The sequence below is a fragment of the Amblyomma mixtum genome, chromosome 8 (assembly GCF_055824585.1).
Source record: "Amblyomma mixtum isolate Tamu chromosome 8, ASM5582458v1, whole genome shotgun sequence".
NCBI lineage: Eukaryota > Metazoa > Arthropoda > Arachnida > Ixodida > Ixodidae > Amblyomma > Amblyomma mixtum.
In genome coordinates, this window is record NC_143019.1 from 882,555 (window position 1) to 903,865 (window position 21,311).

At 49.1% G+C, this 21,311-nt stretch overlaps 1 protein-coding gene across 2 annotated transcripts in view; it reads left to right on the plus strand.

Annotated features, from left to right (window-relative positions):
- LOC149331107 (uncharacterized) overlaps nucleotides 1–21,311 on the plus strand; it is a 121,888-nt gene that overhangs the window by 14,118 nt on the left and 86,459 nt on the right. For both annotated transcript variants that reach the window (XM_089556331.1, XM_089556332.1), the window contains 4 exons: nucleotides 3,314–3,376; nucleotides 18,504–18,873; nucleotides 19,635–19,777; nucleotides 20,426–20,647. In XM_089556331.1, coding sequence (XP_089412457.1) covers nucleotides 3,314–3,376; nucleotides 18,504–18,873; nucleotides 19,635–19,777; nucleotides 20,426–20,647 — 798 coding nt within the window. The remainder of the gene's footprint in view (nucleotides 1–3,313; nucleotides 3,377–18,503; nucleotides 18,874–19,634; nucleotides 19,778–20,425; nucleotides 20,648–21,311) is intronic.

The window sequence follows — 21,311 nt, forward strand, 5'->3', positions numbered from 1 at the left end:
TCAGCTGGTAACCAGGCAGACCTCTCCTGTATTTATTAAATCTTCCTCCTCCTCCTCCCGAATCGATATTATAAAATGTTTTCATTACAGCGGGCGCCGCGAAACTGCGCATGCGCAAAGCCCGTTTCTCGGGTGTTCTCTCCACTCCCCCCCCCCCCCCCCCCCCCCCTCCCCCTCACGCAGCGGCCCCTTCCCACCGGAATGTCGCGTGTTCCCCAACGGCGCGCATCTCTCTATTCAGTAAGCGATCTCAGTGGGATATGCAGGCAAGACACGTTGCTTCTTAGTCACGTCTTCCTTGAAGCCGGCTGCACTCGCTTCGGATGTAATGATTATTTCACCTCGATTTCCCATGGAACGTAACGCGCCCGAGCTCATGAGTTGGCGCCGCGCTGAGGCGGTACGAAGGACAGTACTCGTATTATGAGTCCGAGGTAGACAAGCGTTACCAAGATGTGACGACACTCGGCCGGTTAAAGACTGAGCAAGGTGTGCTTGTTAATGACGCTTTTGTGCTAAAAGTGCTTCGGTTGGGAGGGTTTGTGCGTGGCATACTGCGGGTTGTGAGGTCCGCCGTAGTTAAAGGCTCCAATTCGGTTCTGATTAATTGGGGTTCTTTGACCTGCACCGAAATCGCAGGCTTCTCTGAAGTATAAAAGTCAGGAGAAGAGCAGGGTTAGTAAAACAAACCCCTTTTTTCATTTCATTTCATTTCTTTATTCCAGTTTTTCGCGCAATGCAAAAAAAGTGGGGATGGCGAGAAAAAAGCAGTGTTCCACCACTGCTTGACCAGCCTCGCCGCCCCTGAATGTTGGCAGCAGCACATGATGCACGAAAATACATAGACATTGACTGACGTATGAGCATTCACGGGTAGAAAATTGAAACAACGCTCGGTACAAAGTAACTCGGCATGACAGCAACATAAAGATGAACGCGTCATATATTGATAATACCGGTTTCTACTGTAGAAATAGAAAAATTAGAGAGTACATTGTTATGCTATCAAAAACGGCATTTCGAGCATGGTGCTTTCCAGCAAATATAATGTTTCAGTTAGCAGTGCAGTTAGATATACAGGTTGCGAATAGAAGACAGTGACATTTTTACTAAGTTCATTAGACAAAGGTGTGTTTAGAAACCGAGGCAAGATAGACCCCAGCATCACGAAACCATAGTTGGTTCTGATTTGTGGAGTTGCATACGAGTCACAGCTTCTAATGTCATAAGAAGAGTGGCGAGGTGTAAGTGTGACAAGATTAGAAAAGTAGGTGTCATCTTTGGATATTGTTCGCTTATAAAAGCATGCAAACCTGTACTCAAACAAGTGTCTCACAGACGCAATCCTGTTCTCGTGGAAAATTGGCGTGATCGTTGAGTCATAAGGTAAATTAGCAACAGCACGAAGCATTCTTTTTTGCATAATATAAAGTTTGTTAATATTCGTCGCAGTCGTATTTCCCCACACAAGAAAACAGTAACTTAAAGCGACAGTAAACGAAGCGACGGTCCGCGGGCACGCTCCGTTTGCTCGAAAGGCCGTTGAGAGCGCTGCCATTTGGTAGCGCACGAGCGCAGTCACGTGGTATGTTTTCATAATTCGCGGGCCTTCTTTAGATGCCGGAAAAAAGGACCCCGTAGGAGATACGATGCTACAATAAACTGGATCGGTTGTTTATAAACCTGCTCTACAACCTAACGGAACGGTCTTGGCACTAAAATGAATATTTGAAAATTTGCATAATTCATGTCAGTTAATTAACTAATTAAGCGCAGTAAAAATATTATGAGGAGCGCCACATGATTTCATTCAGCTTGAATGAAGCTGTGAAAATAATCACAAAGGTTACAAATTTCCCGATAGGTGGCGGCAACTTGCTCTGCTAGCCTGGCTTATCCTGCTCGGTAGTTCTGCACTGCGTCATCATGCCTACTGGAGGGTTTTACCAGACTGCGTCAGTGGAACAGCGTCGGTTAATATCACAATCCACCGCGGGGAGGCTATTTTAAAAGTTGGCGGTGGCTTAGCTCTGTAGCTAGGATACATGTAGCGTGAGCAATGACGTCACGTGGCTCTGCGCCGGTGGCAGCAGTGGCAGCGGCGAACGCGCGCGGCAGGGCGCGACAGCTGTGCGCAGTGACGTTACTCGCGCCTCGCGCATGCGCAGTATGGTCGACGGAGGGAGCACGCGGAACGGCGAGACTGTGGCCAATGTAGCACACGCTCCAAAAACGCACGGATTCAGTACCTCTTTTTGATATTTCGGAGCTGGCCTGCAACGCTTGCTCGTACCGGCCTCGTGATGCTCGCTTTCACATGCTAGATATACAGGGTGTTTCACCTAAGATTTTAAACAATGTTTTAAACTAGGCTTTTTCAGTTAAAGACCGCTTTTCTCGCCGTAGCATTGTCAGCGGTGAAGTACGTCACAATACGGCTAAGATACTCTAACTAGCAGGCTGGTTAACTAATATCGAATAGTTAACTTTTTAACTGTTACTATTGGGCTTCTTAATTATCGAGAGTCGTGTAGCTCACTGTGAGGGGTACCCATACCAGTTTTTGCAGTTTCCAAACGCGGTAATCCGCGGCACTGTGGCCCAACAAATTTTGGCCGTTTCTGCGAGTTACTTTCACTGAAGAGGCTGCTTTGCCTGTAAGCTTGTCGTAAACGCATGTATTTTGGCGCAGTGTAGCCGAAATCTGTTGGGCAACAGCGCCGAGGGCAACCGCGTTTTCAGAATTCAAGAAATGCTATGGACATTGCTGACGGTGGTCTACATTCTTGATAATAATTAAGGAGGCCAACGGCAATAGCTAAAAAGCTAACTATTCAGTATTAGTTAAGCAGCCTGCTAGTTAGCACATCTTAGCTGTATTCTGGTGTACCGCAATAATTACAATCCTGTGCCAAAAAAGCGCTATTCTAACACGAACGGCGTTTTTTTAAATAGATTAAAATCTTAGATGAAACACCCTCTATATTTCTGCTCACTGTTTGTAATCATTCTTTTTTTTTTATCCTGAATCTGAGGAAGAACTGTGCACTTGTCGCCATATCAAAGGTGTGGTCATGGGCGAGAAAACTTCCTGTTTCAGTCATTCATGGCTAGCTCCAAGAGTGACTGAATTTCAAAGTGAAAAAAAAAAGTCAGCGTAAGGACAAATTTTAAGGCCCTGCAGAGGACACTGTAATGTTCAGGAATTCGTTCGCACTTATTTTCGTTTTTCGCAACACCCACAGTGGATTTTATTCTTGCTATTCCTTGTGCGCCGTCCAACACACTGATTATTCCTTTGCTTGATGCGCAGGAGACCCGACCTGCAGACAGGCATCGCTGGGGGACACCAGTCCTGCTCATGGACTAAACTCGAGTGAGTTGCCGGAGACGTCGGAGTCTTAGCGTCCTTTTAAGGCGAAAGCCTTTAAAGGGATACCGAGGCGGTTATCGAATCAGCTAATTTTTTAGGATTGTGAAGTAGTGTCATTGCTAATCACGTCTGTGAAATTATTTTTTCAATTTTGGCTAAAACAATGGCGCAATCAGCAATTGAAAGCGCGATGTTTAAATCTCCCGCGCGAGCGCAGGAGAGGAGAACAGAGGAGACGGAAATCTCGTCCATGTCGGCCAACGTGACGTCACGTTGAGGAGCCGGGGATACTTCGGCTAACCCGAGCGAGCTTTCAGCGCGCGTTGTTCCTCGTACTGCGTGCGCTGTGACGTAAAAAGCGTGCCAGCCGACCCAGGTTCAACACGAGGTATGCGTTCGTGTCCACGAACAACTGCGGCCGCGACTGTGTCGTCTTCCACTGTTTTCCGCCATAAGCTCGCAGCGCAAGCGCTCGCTGCTGTGACGAAGAATTCAAGCCGACCGAAGCAAGCGTACTCTGCTCGAAGCACTTTCCTCAGAGCGGCTACATTCAGAGCTTGTCCCTAATGTGATCTCCGGAGATTTCTGTCGAAAAGGCGCGGCTGAACCATGAAACAGTTCCTTCGATTTTCTCGCGCATGAGAGGCGTGTCACCATTCCGAAGAAGTGCCCCTTCTATAAGTAGATACATGCTCACTTAGCCCCTGCAGAAACCTTATAGAGGCTCAAGCATGTGCCGCTCTCCTCAGCTTAGGTGCGGCCAGACCACCTGAGGCGTGCTCAGCAAGGCCTGGTTAGTGATTTCATACTCGGTTCGACGTGTCCAAGCAAGCAAGCAAACAAGCAAAGCACAATAAAAGCAATGAAGCATCGAAGCTCTTCATATGCGGCATCTCGTTTAATCGTAGCTAAGCGATTGAAATGAAAGCGGTCGACAGCGTTCGACGTTCTGATTTCGGATGCAAATTTAAGAGAGAAATGAATGCCAACCAACTTTTTGCAAAAAAAATACCGTTTCGCAACCTTATTCGGTATCTTCATCAAGTTGTGGCCGCGGGCGAGTTGCAGCTAGCTTGGCTTTTAAACACACATATAGTTGGCCACCACTTCACTGAACCTAAACTGCAAATAGGAAGGGCGAACGTTTCCGAGGGAGCGAATAATATTTTCTGGCATCTGCTGAACGCGCCACGAGTGAAGCAGCAGCCTTGGGCGCGTATTTGGCTTGGTTTCACGCGCACAATGATTGCGTCACTATCCTGTGGTCACATGCCTCGCCGTGCTTGGCCACTGCGCTTCGCCAATTTTGACATCAGCTTTGTGCTGCTTCATCGTTTCCATGAAATACTTTCTTGCCCCAACTTACAACGCCGGGTACTGAGAACAGGATTTTTTGTACACAGCGCTTTGGGCCTTTCCTTTAGGATGACGCTCTTTCGGGCGAGCCAGGTGGCGTCCGATGGCGGTGTTGAATTGAGTATTGTTCGCACCCCTTCCTTTCCGAGAATACGGGCCGAGGTTGTACTGGCACCTTTTACGCATGGTCTGCAAACGCGTCTTTCACGCTGGCGTATGGCTGTACAAGGCGTAGAATTTTTTGTTTGCGTCTTGGTTTAAGGTGATACGTGGAATGAACAAACTGTAATATACTTTTCTTTGAAGGTCAGCAAAAATTAGTCGCCATATTCGCTTTTAGAACACCAGGGAAAGCTGCGATCTGCACTCAACGCAGCGCCGGATCCGCATCGGCAGCTTCTCCAGTCCTCAAAGTGTCGTCACGACCTCTTGACCAATCACGGGCGGCGGCGCGCCGCACGGAGTGTCCTGCGGCACAGGCCGTATATTTCTGCTAAAAATGGCAATTCGCGCTTGTTTTTGCCTTATTTGGATGCGATATTCCAGTATACAGCATGAAAAACTATAGGACGCCGCTGCCAGCCTGATTTTCAAAAAAAGTGCTTCAGTCTCCCTTCAATGGCTCATACTGTCGTCCGTTAGCAGAGGGTGTCACACCTTTGGCAGCGTTCAACTCGTGTTAACTCGGGAGCTTATAAATATAGGAGAAAACGAGTGGCTGCATGAGATAGAGGAGGAAAAAATGAACCTAGAAGCCAAGTTTGATGACTGCAGAGTAATTAGTTAAGTAATTATAGTCAAAATTGCGTCGAGATAACGCAGACGTCGATATAGCCACGGGAACAGTGTGACGTCCCATCCACCGGAAGTCGTCACGGCATAGTGAAAATTGTCACAGAACGGTCGGAAAAAGGTCGGATTTGTGTCAAACTCAATGTAAAATGGTGTAATTAAGCGTATTTAACGCTTGAGATCCCCGAAAGATGAATAATTTGTGTATCGATATAGCCACGGCAACGGTGTGACGTCACATCCACCGGAAGTCCTCACGGCATAGTGTCCTCCGCTTCCGCCTCTCAACACTTTAGTTGCCAAAGGGTCCTCGCAATTTTTTCAAGCCCCTAGCTCTCAAAGGGGCACTCTGCTACTGCTGTTTGATGTAGAGTAAGCTCCATAGATCATTACTGACCCTGTTATTCCAGCGGCACGGTTCTTATTTATAAGAAAGCTGTAAAAGAGAAAGCATCTGCCGAAGCCGGGGACTCAAGCAAGGCATCCTGCGAACTAACGCCGTGAGTAGCGCCGTGAACTAGCACACGTGCTTGGTGGCACTCTGAGGCCTGTTGATCATATTTTTTTTTTCTCAAAACTGTTTACTACAATTTTTTTTCCATCATGTCGTAGTTATTTTGTTTCCGTGATGAACAGCGTCACTGCGTTATTTTTCCTAGGCAATTCTGGTTTCTCTGTTTCGCCATATGCGATGCAGTGTAGTCATGGGCTGTCATCTCAGCTCATAAATACTAACGTCCTGTATGAAAATGCTTCCTTGCTTTGGAAATAAAAAGCATATCAGAAAGGGCGCAACTTTCATACTCTAAAAATTGGTTATGGGCATACAGCCTAAGTTAATATGCAGGGCCCGTAAAGCCGCCTCTATGTCCTTTTAAACAACGTCTCAAATGATCCTAAGGCAACCATTCTTCGACACGCATTGCAGGTAGCCCAGGAAACGCCTCGTACAATACGTTAAACCCGACGTCCTGGCGTAGGCGGTCAGCTAACCAGAATATGTGGCAAAATCTAGCATTTCCAGTGGCGTTTTGCCGTGGAACCCTTCATGATGGGCCATCAGGTGATCGCGCAACATTCACTGGTGGCCGATTTTGGAATCAACGCATGAATCAACGCATCGTCATTTAGACGCGTCAGCGCCGCAGAAGCTATTAGACGTTTTTTGCCATACCGGAGGCGTATGAACGGAGACGTATACCGTAATAAGGGAGTAATTACTCATTGACATCCACCCGAGCGCAGCCATACGGCTACAAAGGAAAGCTATACAGATTTCTCAGAAACTTCGTAGTTAAAGAAAAATTCGTCCTGGTCCGGGGTTCGAACCCGGAACCACCGCTTCACCGGAGCAGTCGCTGTACCAACTGAGCTAACCGGGACGGCAAGCTTATGGTAGGGCGAGAGCGAATTGATCAATAACTCGAAGTGGGAACAGTGTTGGTCAAATGTTTAGGGGAATCCCCCAAGGGACAGCGGCGCAAATGCGACTGCCATTTCTTGACCGCGGAGTAAGAAGGGGTAGAGGCCCAAGAGCTTGTTTCTCGGCTTGCTTTTCTTTGTAATATGACGCTTCTGCGAAAGTTCCTCGAACTATTTCCACAAGTTTAGTGAAGACGCACCAATCACATGTGCTTGCTTTGTGCGGAGGACACGTCATTTTCCTTGAAAGGGCGTGTCCTTTTCTCCAGCTTAACTAAAAAAAAAAAAGTAAGAGAGAAGGCACAGACGTTTCGGGGTTTCGAAACGGCGGCGAAAACAAAACGGGAATGCAGAGAGAAAGAGAGAGAGATAGAGAAACAAGCCACATAAAAAACTAAAGAATTCTGGCAGGCGACTTCCAACTCATGAGAAAGGCAACGACGTCTTTATTCCGAGCATCGCTACGCGGGTTGTACCCGGGGGGGAACGTTGAGCCGTTCTCTCGCTCTGCTCCAAAATGGCCGCAGCCGCTGTATTTCTCTTCTGCGGCTTTCTTGAGGAAGAGTTCGCCAAATTAAGCTTTCAGTCAGACTTTAATGTCAAGTAACTCATCGTTAGTGTTCCTAAGCTAAGGCGGATTTGGTCCGAACTCAGCGAGTGCCTCTTCCTTGAAAAGTGGATACCGATGTGTGGACATTGGATGACTATGTAACCTGCAGTTCTGCCCGCAGAAGACGATTTCCGCCGCTTCTTCTTTTCTTCCATAAATGCCCTATGTCCAGGTATATACCTAAAGCTTGACATGCCTCGGTGCCTATGTTACTGTATTTAAAGTTAAGATGCACGGTTAACCTTGGACTGCTTCTAGAGCGTGAATCAAGGCGCCCCGTTATAAATCGACGCAACAGCTATGCTTCAGGAGATCAAAGTTCACTGAGGTAACTTTGCACATATCGTACAAAAGCTATCTTGTCGACGAGGCGCGAATGAGTCGGCATCGCAGTATTCACTACCCGGCCGTTCGTATATGCGCCATGCCACTGGTCTTGACGTGGTATGATTGTTCCATCCCTCATTCACTCCCTAAGAGAATGCAATGGCTTCAGAAACGAACTCGAATGACGTTTCTGTTATTGTTAGCCATCTTCGGTAGCTCTCTTAACTTTATCGAATTCTAAAATACTATTCATTGGTGCACATTTTTTTCCTATTCGAATGACCCTCTTGCTTATTGATTGATTAATAATTAGTCAGAACGAGATTTATTGCTGGTTATTAATTCAGCCTGGCTAGTTGTGTGCGAGGCTGCTAATTACTGAAGCTATTAAATAGTCAGAAAAGTATAACCTTGCCCTCTACCATTAATGCTAATGTGCAGTCTTTGCCAAAAATAACCGGGCACAGGTGGTTTGTTTCTTAGCCGCGTAGCGAAGCACTTATGGCATCCCTTAAGCTCCGAATCTGTGTAAAGTAAAGTGAGTCCTTGTCCTCACGTGCTGACACCTCTCAGTCTTCGCGAGTGCCGTAAAGGCTCCGTTACACGGTTGTGAAACAAAAACCTCTAGCTAGGCTATTTTTGGAAAAAGGGGGTACATGACAAGACAATAGCCTCCCGCTAACTGAAGAATGCAATAAGGAATTAGTAGTTCTGCATGTCCGTTGTGCGTTGTCCGTTGTGAGTCTGGCAGGTGAAAACCTGCCCACTGGGTTGTGGGCAACCTGCCAGCAGGCGTTATGGCCAACTATGCGAAACACTTCAGGTCAAAACGCTCTAAGGCTACTGGTGGACTTTATGGGGGTTATTCTTGTGATAACGCTCAAAGGGCTAGAAGCAGTTGTCGCTCTCTAGCACCAGCGTGCCAGCCCTAGCAGTCAGAGCTGCGACCCCCAACCCGCGGTGCGGTAAGTCGCAACCACGGCGGGTTCGGGCCAGAGGGGACAAATACGAGTATGCTGCTCGGAGGAGCGTTTATTGCTCATACAATGCAGCAGCAACAATACAACCGCCGTAACGAGGGGGTGAAAAGCACAAAGGAAAGAACGCACGCAAAATGTGGGGGAAGTAGGTTCCGCTCACCTCGCGTGGCTCCTCGCTCACGGCCCGCGGCGGTCGTCACACACGGTGGCCGGGCGATAAGGGCAGCGGTCTCCGTGGCAGATCTCTGATCCATGCGTGTGCACGGCTCCCGCCAGAAGACAAGCGAGCCTCGGGAGAAACGCGTCTCCTCCCGGGCTGTGGAGAGGAGGTCTCTCCGTTGTAAGAGGGGAAAGAGGGAAAGTCTCCGCGGCGGCGTCGCGGCGGGGAGCGAAAGGAAGCGGGGGTGGCGAGAGTGCCCTAAACCTCCCGAACGGCGCGCGCATAGCATCGCGTGATAATTACGCGCGGCCGTTACAATGGGGCAGGGGATTCATGTGTATCCCCACAACTTCGAACCCGCGGCGGCTTGAACAAAGCAGCTTCGCTGGCCATTGCATTAGACCACTACGTCACTGAGAGGTCATAGTAGTAGCGCTAAAAACAGGGACGAAAGATGAGAAGAAGTCCTCTTCTCTCCTTTCGTCCCTGTTATTTAGCGCTACTGTTATGTCCTCTCTATCTAAACACCAACTAGCCCACCTTTCTGCTGTAAAAACTACTACGTCATCGCCGCTGCCGAACATCTCGCCTGTTTACCTGTCACTCTGTGGCGCTGTGCTTTGGACGCCGTTGTTTTTTATCAACTTCCAACCGCGCGCGATGCTTCCAGAACATACCGCTAACGCATCGCCATCGTAAACCGAGCCTCGAACCGAAGCCGAAACGTGGCTCTCACAACTCCCACAGCTGGCAGGACCTGCCATCGCAGGGCAGAGGCGCATCGCCTATACGCTGCACCACTGTCCCAGGAGTGGTATACGAGGAGTCGAAGCAATCTGTGAATATAACTTAGAGAATGATCAATTCCGCATATATCGGCATTAGCTGCAACAGGATCAGCAGCAGCAGAGAATGCTTAAGAATTTAAAAGATCGACCGAGGATCGCCAGAGAGTTTTAAGGCGAAAGCCTTTAACGCCTCATCGTTGTCGGCGGAAGGTTGTCAGCAGAAGGTTGTCAGCAGAAGGTTGTCAGCAGAGGTGTCACGCTTTTTCTAGCCAGACCAGAAAAAAAAATCGTGCACGATGGGATTCGCACTACCATCCTTCTCTTCCGCAGCCGAGCGTGCTAATGGGTACGCTACTTCCTGCCAACGCATATGCAGTTCTCCTTGTCAAGGACGCTGGAGAGTGTTTGCAGAAAATCGTCGAATCAGACGGATGCCTCCCAAACGCCCTCCGGTGTCTCCAGTATTTAAGATTCACAAACAATTGCGTACTTAATTGACATCTTAACCACACATCAGTGACACAAGCAGCAACACCGCGCGAAAGGCTTTCGCCCCACCGCACTTTAGGTCAACAAAGTGCCCTCCTGACTTCTTTTTTTCCTTGAGCTGCCCACCATGTAACTAATGTTGATAGAGGTGGCTGGGGCGACGTGCAATGAACGGATGCATGAAAAGCCAGCCGTCAACATGCGCGATGGCGGAGCGGCGCATAGCCGGATATCAGCTGTGAGAGAGAGAGAGAGAGAGAGTGCAAGAGGGGGCCAACTTGACGGACGAGGACGCAGTGGGCGCGAGATAAGAGACTGCAGGACCTTACGCGTTGACCCGAGAGGTATTTCTCTTGCTTTATTTTTATATTTTGTCGGTGATCTTAACATTTTTTGAATTCCTTCTTTTTTTTTCTCTCGGTTTCGTGCCTAACAAGCCGTACATTTATCTCACAAACCTCGAGAGCCTTCGAGAACGCATGGCGGCCGCAGGGGCGATATGAGTGTATGTGGAAGAAGCGGAGTGGATAGTTGCCTCGGCTAGAAAGACTGGAGGAGAGAGTATTTGACACAGACCTATGATTTGCTTTATGTGAATTAAAAATGAGCTGGTTGAAGGGGCCCATTGATGGCAAATCGAAGTTGGACTACATTGACAATTATCGTGTTTTAATTACAAAGACAAGGCTCTCAGCGAAAACGGAGATTTTAAAAGGTAGAGAAACACCACACAGATGTCGCCGATTTCGCAAGGAAACTGTCGTGCGTTGGCAAAGTTCTTTTGGCGAGTTTATGCATTTGTGGGTCACCTTTGGAAGATGCGTTTGGGGGGGGGGGGGGGGGGGGAGGGGGGGTGTTCGACATAGCATTTCAAAACAGAAAAGCCGAGTACCAGGGCAGGAGAAAGCTTGTGCCCATCTAAAACCCGGTAGGTACCCGACGGCTCTGGGAATCAAACCCAGAATGGGACCCGGCTGCTTTAAAGCCTCGCATATCTGTTGTGATCCAGAGATTTCAATGATCAGTAGTATTGAAACCGAGTGTACAACGCCCTGACTAAAGTGTACCCCAAGCGAGCGCCAGCACAACTGATTTATTTTTAAACGTGACAGAAGCCAGCAGTCCACGAAACCAAGGGGCATAGGGATGTTTTTTTTTTAATTGTTGGTAAAACCGAAGATTAATAGGGCAATTATGTGAAGATTATTGATAAGAAAGCAGAACAACAACATGCCGCTGGTGGGATTCGAACCTACGACCTTCGTGTCCGCTGCTTCGTCATATACGCCATAACGAGCCCCTCTTCTCCCTCCCCTTATTTTGAAGCGTTCGTTCTAAATCCGTTTTTTTCCGCGCAGGTTCTTTGGACGCAGCCAGATGTGGAAAGAGAAATGTTGCAGGCGTTGGTAAACAGGAAGGTAGCAGCATTGATTAGAGAGGAAAGAGAGAGAGGAAGATGAACGGAAAGGCAGGGAGGTTAAGTATAGGCGACGCCCAGTATGCTACCCTACACGTAGGAAAGGGAGCGAAGAGAGAGATAGAAAGGGGAGAGAGGACAGGGAGATCACTTTTCCATGTGTATGTAGGCCGTTAACAGGGTACACAGGGCACACACTGAAAATTTTTAACAGTAGAGAACAAAAACTCGTGTTATTCCAATCTAGCATGAAATCAAGAAGAGAAAACGGGAATGGGGTAGTGTGTGTAATGCGAAGAGGCGATAACTAATGGCGGATAACAAAAGTGGATTCCAAAGCAAGACAAACCTAGGGCAGTAGTTGATAGGCAGCCGGGTGGGGAAATGAGATTATGGGTGTAAGCTGGCTGAAGTGGGCGCATGAGAGGGTTAATTGGACAATAGCAGTAGGGGCCTTTGTCCTTCACTGGAAGTAACATGATCCGGATCATGAGAGGGAAATAGCTAGAAGAATAAGAACGGTGCGGAGAGCATATGACAGGTTCTCTCAGATCATGAATGGCAGTTTGCCAATATCCCTCTAGAGAAAAGTATACAACAGCTGTATCTTACCGGTACGCACCTATGGGGCAGAAACGTGGAGTCCAACAAAGAGGGTTCAGCTTAACTTAACGACAACGCAGCAAGCTATGGAAAGAAAAATGATAGCTGTAACGGTAAGAGATAGGAAGCGGCCGGAGTGGGTGAGGGAACAAACGCGGTTTAATAACATCCTAGTCGAAATCAAGAGGAAGAAGTGGGCTTGGGCAGGGCATGTAATGCGAATGCAAGATAACCGCTGGTCCTTAAGGGTAACGAGGTGGATTCCAAGAGAAGGCAAGCGTAGCAGGGGGCAGCAGAAAGTTAGGTGGGCGGATGAGATTAAGAAGTTTGAGGGGATACGGTGGCCGCAACTGGCAAAGGACAGGGTTAATTGGAGTGACACGGGAGAGGCCTTTGCCCTGCAGTGGGCGTAGTCAGGATGAAGATGATGATGATGGAAGTAACATGGAGGACGAGGATGGTGGCGTGGAAACACATTTATAGCGCAATCTTCCAGTGAGGGGTTGCTAGTCCTCGCCCTGTCTGTCTTCATTGTACCTTACCTTTTCTGTTGCTGGAATACAATCTCCAGTGCGGTATCAACTTGACGGAGAGGACCGCAGCAGTTGGTTAGTTGTTTGAACATCCGCCGTGTGTGCTGCAATTACGAGGTGCGATCCCTAATGCCACCGGGTATCCACCGGTTTTTCAACGGATTTCCAATAGGTATAAGCGTTCCCCTAATTATGTGCTCGGATTTTCTGGGTTCTATGCAGGATAGAAGTATTTCGGAATGAGATTAACACCCCCGAAGGTGGGTCGTCGTTATGTACGGCATCCGAGAGCGCACTATACCGTATTTACTCGCATAATGCTCGCACTCGCATAATGCTCGCACCCCCCACATTGCCTATCGAAAATTGGATTTTTTTTTCCTCGCATAATCATCGCATCCCCAACATCACTCGACAGAACTAAGGAAAAGTGCATGCACTATCAAAATATAGCATTACCAAACTAATGATAAAAGGACTAACAGATACAAAGGAGCGGATGACCCAGCTACAGCCTAAGACAACTACAGCTCAGATAGGAAAGAAAATGATTACTTCAAAGCAAAGCGGAATCTTTGGGCTACATAAAAACATTCAAGAGAGCGAGAAGGCGAGAAGGTGTTTCGTCAGTTTGGTTCCGCTGGTACCGCCGCACGTTCTCCCGAATTGCGTACGGACATCGCACTAATACCAGGTGGCCTCACATCGATGCTGCAGCCTCTGGACGTGTCTTTGAACAAGCCGTTCAAAGATAACGTTCGGAGGCTGTATGCAGAATGGATGGCCGAAGGCCAACACGCTCTTACGCCGGGTGGCAAGATAAAGAGGCCATCTGTGGAGCTGCTGTGCAGCTGGGTAGCAGATGCATGGAGCATGATTGGCGCTGACGTGGTCGTGAAGAGTTTCAAGAAAACTGCCATTTCCAACGCCCTGGACGCGACAGAAGACCACTTGGTGTGGGACGAAGATGAAGAGGGTGAAGCTGAGGAAGCCGACGAAGCAGCGACCAGCGATAGCGATGGCAATGTCGACGTGGACTCCGCGGACTCTGAGTGATGGTGATGTTGCGGGCGGCCAGCCTTCGCAAATAAAGTGTTTCTGCAGCTAGTGTTTGTCGTCTCTGTGGTTTTATTACAAACGTAAGTCCTGCTTGCAATTGAAGTTTTGGTTAAATTTACAATAGCTGGCTTGAGAACCCCGGTTCACAGCCTATTTACATTTGCTTTCAGCACTCCAAAGCATTGTTCAAAAATTTTCACCGCGTAATTATCGCACCCCCTAACTTCGCACCGATTTTCTGCGAAAAAAAGTGCGAGGATTATGCGAGTAAATACGGTACTTCCTGGGTTGAAGCGGACGGTCTATAGCTCCACCTTGCGTCAGCGATAGCGCTTTTTGGCCAAGCCGGTGTATAGCGTTAATAAACGAATCATCATAGTTGGATTCCCTCTTGATCTCGTAGAGGGAAATTTAGTTAATGATGATTGTTGTAGGATTCTTGACGTCTTGCAGATTCGTTTTGCTCAGTCACATTGCAAGAGGACACTTCTGGAGAGGTTAAACTTTTATAACAATTAAAAGTACAAAGGAGGATACAAGCAAGGAGAAAACATATTTACACTTGACTGGCTCGCAGTTCTAGGTGACGAAACCAGCCCTCGGTCCTGCCGAAGCAGCGGGTTTTAAATCCTATGTCCCCGCCCTCGGTGGGAGAATAACCAATCAAGTACTATACAAACATCCACCCAATAACTTATTGGGGAAAGGAAAATACCACCAATCAGCAATTGGGGAAAGAATAACACAACCAATGAATGATTGGGGAAAGAAGGTAACTCATCGCGACACTGTACACATATGCACACTTTCCACCATCACGATTTCGGATAATTATGCTTTCCCGCTGCGAGCTTCGCGAACACTCGCTTTCCCAACGTCCGGTTGCCGCCAAGTTCGAGGAACGCCATTTCAACTCATCTGTTTCTCGTCGGCGCTCCTCATGCCTGCAGCTAGCGTGACAATATGTCAAAGCATGCCGCTGCAGACATGGTACAAAGAGCCACGCACTGTGGCGCGGGTCAGCCTCGCCGTACACACGTGCACACAGGATGCCGCCTAACGACTCAGTCCATGAGGGGAGTTTGAGGTCTCCTGTAATCCCCCGCCATTCGGCGCCTCCGTTCTCCCGCTGGGTTCACTGACCCCTTTCTGTGCGGTTTGTGCGGAGGGCCCAAGAAAAGGGACTTAATGGGCATTCCCATAAAGCGACCGGATGCAGCAAACAAAATACGGCACCGCGAACTTCACTATCATCATCATCCACTTCATGATATGCAAATAAGATGTGGACCAATTCAAGCGTGCGCCGCCGCGGTGGCTCAGTGGTTATGGTGCTCGGCTGCTGACCCGAAAGACGCGGGTTCGATCCCGGCCGCGGCGGTTGAATTTCTTTGGAGGAGAAATTCTAGAGGCCCGTGTATTGTGCGATGTCAGTGCACGTTAAAGAACCCCAGGTGGTCGAAATTTCCGGAGCCCTCCACTACGGCGTCTCTCATAGCCTTAGTCGCTTTGGGACGTTAAACCCCATAAAAAAGAAGATTCAAGCGCTTTGCGTGAAATAATTGAGCGTTTAGTGGATTTAAGCAGTGAGTGGCAGTTCCTGACAGAGCTCGTTGCTTTTTATTCTGTAGGGGTAAAAAATGGAAAGAAAGACAAAGGAAAGGAAGAAGGAAAGAAAAAAAAATAGTTTGGACGTGTACTAGGGGGGGATGACTGCGCGGTGACCGATTGCGGCGACGTGCTGCGGTCGAAACTCGAAACTGCCAGCTCCCGATAACATCGGCCGCGGGGCGCGCACATCACCATGGCCGGCTGTGAGAAGGAAAGGAGGGTGGGGGGGCTGGTAATCTGTAGTGTGTCAGGGGGTGGGAGTTGAGGAGGACGACGCAGAGCACTTATCGTCGGCAACCCCAAGGCTGGACCGTGGCTCCGTTCGTCTCTCTTCCTCTCCGGAGTACTACGGAGGAGCACGTTAACGCGCCGATTCACCCCGGGTGAGAAATGAAATATGCGAATATAAAGAGAGCTCACACTTGTCGCGTGTGTTGCGAGGGGGGGGGGGGGGGGGGGGGTGAAAAAATGGGTGAGGGGGCGCCTTCACGCTGTATGCCGCTGGCGGTCGTAAATATAGTTGGGCGTATCGGTTTCCAGCGCTTAAAGTTAGCTGGTGCCTCCGACGCCCTCCGCTCTCTCAAGCTGTGCTTCCTGTCGCTGTGTGTATGTGCGTTCAGAGCCTTCTCCGCTGGGCTCAGCATTCGACGATTGAGAAGGCGCCCGCAAGAGAGCAATTTCACGTGTGCTGAGCTGAATTCCTATTCGTCTATGCCACTCATATTCTTTTCTGCACCTGGGCTGCAGAGCTAAGCGGCCGGAGCAACCTCAAACTTCAGGGTTTTTAGCGCGGCGATGCTGCGTCACTGGCATTCACGAAGTGCATATTTGTGTCCTTTGTAGGATTGACCTTTGCCGATGCATTTTCAATATAGGGCCGATTACCTGTTCTGCTTGGGACATTGGCTTGACCGATGGGACATGATCGCGCTGCGAGAATGCTCAGAAAATAAAAACCGTAGGTTGGCCAGTGGGAACATGGATACATTGCACTCGATATATGAGAACATAAAAGGATCACCTAAGGCCAAAGAAAATGCTTCGTTTTATTTTTTAGATTGCTATTATAAACACTTCGTTCGGGTCACTGATGGTCTGTGGTCTTTGGGGGTTTAACGTCCCAAAGCGACTCAGGCTATGAGGGGCGCCGTAGTGGAGGGCTTCGTAAATCTCGACCACCTGGGGTTCTTTAGCGTGCACTGAAGTCGCACAGCACACGGGCCTCTAGAATTTCGCCTCCATCGAAATGCGATCGCCGCGGCCGGGATCGAAACTCGCGTCTTTCGGGTCAGCAGCCGAGCGCCGTAAGCACTGAGCCACCGCGGCGGCGGTCACTGATGGGATCCACGAAGGAAGAAGTTCAGGATAGGAAAAGTGTTACTCTGGATTTGGCGCCCAGGAAGCCGCCTTCTCTCGGCGGAGATTTTTTTTGTGAGGTGGTGGGTATGTTCTGAGGAAGAGTCGGTAATTTTAGAGCATGTGCAAAATGCATATATGGCAATTGGTGAGTGGAATGGGTTCCGCCTCCTCTGGGTTGGAATGGCCTTCTAATGGAGCCTGGAAGATAAGTTGTCGTGCTGTCACATGAACGCGCTCATTGCCAGGGAGACACGCATGTCCAGGTGTCCAAGCGAGACGGTGTCAATCACAGGCCTGGACGACCAGCTTGCTGATCGCCCGGGCCGCCCAAATAGCTAAGGAAAATGGTGCCCCGGACTAAGGGCTCCACCCTCTGGTGGTTTGCCTCCGAACTGTGCTCATACTAAATGTTTTCTCTCACCCGCGCAAGAACATTAAATTGGATAGCTAAGTCTATATTTTCTCTGCCTTTCCATTTCTTTTTCTTCCCGGTACTCAGCAAAATTGCTTCCCGTGGCAGAGAAACCAACTTGTCACACGTGAATGTTGTTTCAAGACCCACCACCTCTTCGTTACTAAGGCCATGCACGTATCTTGTAGGCGCCATTTGACCTGTCGGGTAAATTATGTTGATGCGGCTTTCGTCTAAGTTGCCTTTTTGTTCGTCTCAGGTGACTTTTCCGCTCATCTCGTCATTGTCAGCCTCCCATGCGGTAGGTAGGTGCGGGGTTCGATCGCCAGTGTCGCCGGGCACCCACCGGTGATGCGATGGGTACGAGATTTCCTCTGCATGGTGCTCGGTTTTTTTAGGATGAAATGGTTGGGAAATATGTCTTTGAACCTACCGTGAGTAGAAGAAAAACCTCGTGCCATGTCGCACTTTAGCCACAGATGCCTTGCGCTATAAAAGATAATCATCATCAGCTTTGTCAGCATGCTGAAAAAACTACAAGGACTTGACACCAGGAGCAGCTCACGCAGTGCTTCTGGGCCTGGCAGAATCTTTACTCCACCAAGCTGCGTATTTCATCCTTGCCTTGTTTCTTGTCGACGCGTTCATTAACATCACAGTGCAAACTGTGTCGAAGAAGGATGCACTCAATAGTGAGTCCCATAAACTAATAGCCATATTAGGACCTGTGCTGCATGCCCATAAAGAACAAGTCTACGAGGCTGCACCACGGTATGAACAAGTTTTGAGATACGAAAATTATGGCATCGTTCACCGGGCACGTAGCGGTGTTTTGGTGCCGATTAATTTGGCTTACTTCTCTCATTCTAGCTTCATAGAGGAAAGACAGGAAAATGGAATTTCTGTCAACAAGATTTTATCTAAAGGAACTACAGTAAAAATGGGGACTCATTCCGGTAGGCAATGTTACGAGAAGAGAATTTTCTAAACCCTGATGAAGAGAAGTACTCTGGTGAAAACTTTGGCTAAGCGCATCGAGGCTTTTCCTCGGCCTTAGTTTACTTCGTTTTGTGTTGTCCGTTGCGTCATCTAAGGAGACATTTCACATTTTATTTGATTCCACCGCTTCCTGAGAATGTGGCCCAATCCACCCTTTGCTTCGTCAGTGAGCCTATAGTTCTGTCTTCGCGTTCTTTTCCAACGTTAATCAAGCGTGGGCCTGAGCAACGGCACTTCTCTGACCGGTTCCGGGACCGGCACCAGCAGCCGGCTGACCGAGCTGATGTCCTCGTCCCTGGGGAGCCTCGCTGCAGCCACGTCCTCCGGCCGCGGAGTCGGAAGTAGTTTGTCCGCGAGCGGAAGCGGAAGCAGTCTGGGCGGCGGTTCCTCGGTCGGCGGAGGCAAGGGTCTGCGGTTCACCTTGGAGCAGGTGGCTTGCGTCTGCGAAGCCCTGCAGCAGGCGCGCAACTTGGATCGCCTGGCTCGCTTCCTGTGGTCTCTGCCGCCTGGGGACCTGCTCCGGCCAGACGAGGCGGTGCTCAGGGCACAGGCAGCCGTCGCGTTTCACCGCGAGAACTACAAGGTGAGTCCTTTGGAGGTCAGCGCGCACCGACGGAGTGCTTCTGTAGATGCGCTGCGCGCGCTGCTAGCTTGACATGCTGGTTCGACGCGTGGCCGCAGTGTGCGCTCATGTCTTCCCGATGACTGAACCGCGTTCTTTTGTAAACAATATCGTATTGTTTTGCTACAAATGATGTGTAGATACTTGCAGAATGCCTGCACTCTGCATGTTGAATTCAAGCTGTGCTTTTCAGCTTGCAATATTTGTTTAGAAAGTTAAGCAGCTTGCCTCTTGAAAAACTGCGCAGAAAAATACAGCAACACTAAAGTAAACTATGTATTTACGACATCACTACAAAGCATCCTGTTGCATTTCGGGCACGACTCTGTTGTATTGTCGTAATATCGGGGCAGAGAGAGAGTAGCGCTACGGGTCTTCCGGAATTGTCTAGTGGCAATTCAAGGCACGCATTTTTGATGAAGCCCATGAATCATAAGACGTACCGATGATGCCAGACACTGAGCTCAAGGAACCATAAGACGAATTTGGTACATGAGGTTGATCACCCTTTCGCCATGGCCTTCGCTGATTCGGTTGAGAATCCATCTCGTGACAACAGAAAAAGAAATGAAAGCCTTGCGTGTGGCGACGCTAGTAATAATAATAATACATAAGCTCTACATTTCGTCCGCGCTGACGTGGAATCGAATGTACACATCGCCAGGGCTGGTTTGAGATCTTACGCTGCCGCGAAAGTCCCACGAAGCGCCGCTCATTCGCAGGAGCTGTACAGCATTCTGGAGAGCCACAACTTCGACTGCAAGTACCACGCCGAGCTGCAGCAGATGTGGTACAAGGCGCACTACAGGGAGGCCGAGAAGATTCGCGGCCGCCCACTGGGTGCCGTCGACAAGTACAGGCTCAGGTGGGTAACCTGCGCACGCTGCCTGCCGGCCAGGAACAGTTGTTACGTATGCTTTTATTGGTCCTTAACGTCCCAAAGCTGTAAACTCGGACACAACTCAAGAACAAAGCGGCAAATGCCCCTCAAGGGAAGCCTTCCAACCAATGGCGTCGACGGATCCTCACGACGTCGTGGGTAATACTTTTAAACGCGTTGTATTCGAATACAAGTCAAGAAAAAAGCGGCTTTCCCCTTCCAAAGACCCCGTTCCAGCCAAAGGCATCGGCTGATTCTAGTCAACCTGGTAACGTGATTAGCGTGGCAATGCAGTGAGCGGACTATCCCACACAATGCAGGGAGGGGACTGTTCCTTTGCACCTGCCACTCCCTGCTCTGTCACGCTGCAGGTTCAAGAGAATCGGACGACGCCACTTTCTGGAAGGGGGTTCTTTGACGGGGAACAGCCGCTTTTATCTTGATTTGTATCCGACTATGGTTTACTCTAGTTTCCGGTCAGTTGGGAAAGCAGGCTCAGGCAGCTGAAATCTCAGCACCTTAACTGACGCCTTTCAAGCAACTGTTCCCGGCCAGGACGGCCTACCTCGTTTGCAGGCTGCGGCAGACATCCCTTAAATATTCTCCTATTCCCTCTTTTTTTCTTCGTTGAAGGCGAAAGTATCCGCTGCCCAAGACCATCTGGGACGGCGAGGACACGGTTTACTGCTTCAAGGAAAAGTCCCGCATCGCTCTCAAGGAGTGCTACAAGGTGAACCGCTACCCGACGCCCGACGAGAAGCGTGCTTTGGCCAACAAGACGGGCCTCACGCTCACCCAGGTCAGCAACTGGTTCAAGAACAGACGCCAGAGGGACCACGCACCACACCGAAGGGGGTGAGCGGATAACGTTCATTGGCCTTCTCCCTTTGTATAGACACACTCGTGAGCAAAAGTGTATGAACCATGGTTGCTGCGGAAGAGCTTAATTTTATAATAAGGGAGTAATTACTCATCAACATCCACCCGAGCGCAGCCATACGGCTACAAAGGAAAGCTATACAGCTTTCTCAGAAACTTCGTAGTTAAAAGAAAAATTCGTCCTGGTCCCGGGTTCGAACCCCGGACCAGGACGAATTTTTCTTTAACTACGAAGTTTCTGAGAAAGCTGTATAGCTTTCCTTTGTAGCCGTAGGGCTGCGCTCGGGTGGATGTCAGTGAGTAATTACTCCCTTATTACAATTCTACTCCACCTTGGGGGATTCCCCTAAACATTTCACCAGCTTAATTTTATGTTGGCACCCAAGTCGTAGAACCCGAAAACGACGAGTTCGGGATGCTGTTCACATGCAGGTATTTCGGCTACAGGCTTTAGGTTGAGGTTACATGTACGTACATGTCTGCACCGTAAAAACAATTGACGGCATAGCAGCATGCATGGTCCGCCAACTTTTTCAAGCGTAAGAAAACAACTGTAGCGCAACCAAGACGTACACAATAGAGGGTCACACAGGACTAGCGCTAAACTTCATCTAACTTTATTCAATAACAGCGCAGCAAA